The sequence below is a fragment of the Etheostoma spectabile genome, chromosome 19 (genome assembly GCF_008692095.1).
Source record: "Etheostoma spectabile isolate EspeVRDwgs_2016 chromosome 19, UIUC_Espe_1.0, whole genome shotgun sequence".
NCBI classification, from domain to species: Eukaryota; Metazoa; Chordata; class Actinopteri; order Perciformes; family Percidae; genus Etheostoma; species Etheostoma spectabile.
Genome location: NC_045751.1, coordinates 17,007,308 through 17,009,377, shown reverse-complemented (window position 1 = coordinate 17,009,377; position 2,070 = coordinate 17,007,308). Strand labels below are relative to the sequence as shown.

Here is a 2,070-nt window from a genome sequence, read left to right as displayed (position 1 = left end):
ATGAATGCGTATAAAACTCACGAGTCATCCTCGTCTTCTTTTGTCTGCCAGCTGTTGCCAAAGTCGTTGACGTTGCCTACCAGAGTGCCATCTGGTTTGGTGAAGTCGTTATTCGGGTTTCCGTCGTAGTCGCCGCAGAGGCCGCACGTCTGGTTGTAGTAGGAGCTGCCGGGATGGGGAGAAAGAGAAAACGGGATTAGGAGATGGAGAGGAATGTCTTAAGAAGAATTAAAAGGTGAAGTAGTGTCTGGCTCTTTAATGGAATTCTATAAACAATTGAGACAGAATGCAGGAATCCCCTCCATCTAATACTATTAATCAGGGCACCATCAATGAAAGATATAGGCAAAGTATTAAGAATGTTGGCAGGATTTGTTAAACTAGCAGATCTGTATGACGTTTGAACTACAGATTGGACAGATGCCGAGGTGATTACTTAGGCAGTTTTTACAAAATACACAGAGAATAAACTGCAGTTTATAGCTCTTATTTTCTACACCCAGCCGGTGTCATTCTGTCTTTGCATCTGCTTCATTTCCTATTTCCTGTCTAAATTCTTTAAGTAGTTAACCATTTCAGCAAAAGAAATGTGGACTGAGAACGGATCCAGAGCTACATTAAATTGTAAAAATGTGTTTCCACATTTTGTTTGATTCCAAAAATACAGAGATTTTCAACTCAGTTAAGGGTGTTTTAAGTGTCCCAGACAAGTCTGTTTTAGAGACTTTATTGCCCAGATCCCACAATCAGACAGTTGCTGGGAAGCACTGATGGAGTTTGTGACACCTTGTTAGATAGATTTGCAGTATATTAATTCTCCTCATTTTCTAAGTGTTAATGCTATTATTACAAAGTTCTGTTATTTCTATGGTCAATTAAGGATAATTATCAATGAAAAACTGAAACATAATGAAAACATTTCACTGCTGTAAAAAAGAACTCAAAAAAAAAAATAAACTAAAAAGATTTTTAATAAAAAAGTAAAAATTCCCATATGAATGCAACCAAGGAGACAGGTTGGGACCACCAGAATGTTACATTACTAGTCTATATTGGCACTTAGTCGCCTATGACACTTGTGATTGGTTTAAAGAAATGCCAATAAACCAGAGCATGTTTTTCTCCCATCCCAGAATGCTGTGTGGACTAGCCAGACCTTCCTCCGCGGCGCTGTGGAGGAAGGTCTGGAAAAGCAAGACTATTACATTACCAACCTGGAAACTGAGATCTGGGCGTAATGGTTCCCGTCCCAGCGCACCCGGAGGCCGAAGGGCGTCTGCAGGGTGATGTACTGGCCGGCCAGACTGAGAGAGATGAGAGGGGAGGGGGAGTTAGGGAGGGCCACTCGCAGTCCGTTCACCTGCCGGAGGGAAGGAAGAAAAAACGAGGGTTAACAGAAGCGACAGGTACCAGTTTTTACGTACATAAGTGTGTTACATATTTACAGTTTCCCATCAGCTTTTCCAATTCAAAGCTATTTATTGGCATAGTCACAAAAGTTACAGAGGAGCAATGAAAATGTTAGATCTCCGGCTCTCTCCAACAATGCTCATTAAATATATATGAAAAGAAAATCAAACAAGTACAAAATATGGGAATCTAAGGCATAAATAGTGCAGAAGTTAAAATATAAGGAAAAAGTACATAACATAGAATATAAAGACAATCATTTCTATTTGTGGTGTACAGTAAATGCAAACATATTCAGTTAACTGTCACAGAGGAGAGAAGAAAACTAGAAAATATTCACACAGAGATTTAATAAATAGTCAAAATAGATGGTGATTCATTTAGTAGTTCACAACTAATCAGATACTCTTTGCAGATGTTAACATGTGTAAAAACGCAAAGCAAAAGTACATGAATACTTATAAATAATACCCAGCACACAAGATAAGATAAGATAAGATAAGATGACGGAGTATTGACACAGAGATTAGTTCAGGAGACAACAAAGATGAAGCGCGTGGATAGATTCCTGGGATTATGGCGTTATAAAAGAGATAAAGGTCAAGGAACAACGACACAACCAGATGAGAAAAGGTGAAGAGAACAAGAGACAGGCTTTGG

General features: G+C 39.0%; 1 protein-coding gene across 1 annotated transcript in view; it reads right to left on the bottom strand.

The window, feature by feature from the left end:
- The window catches only part of zanl (zonadhesin, like), a 67,636-nt gene that overhangs the window by 50,935 nt on the left and 14,631 nt on the right, over nt 1-2,070 (bottom strand). Inside the window, exons 22-23 of the mRNA XM_032544407.1 lie at nt 1,215-1,360; nt 22-165 (exon numbers count right to left, since the gene is read on the bottom strand). Of these exons, the coding sequence (XP_032400298.1) occupies nt 22-165; nt 1,215-1,360 (290 nt within the window). The remainder of the gene's footprint in view (nt 1-21; nt 166-1,214; nt 1,361-2,070) is intronic.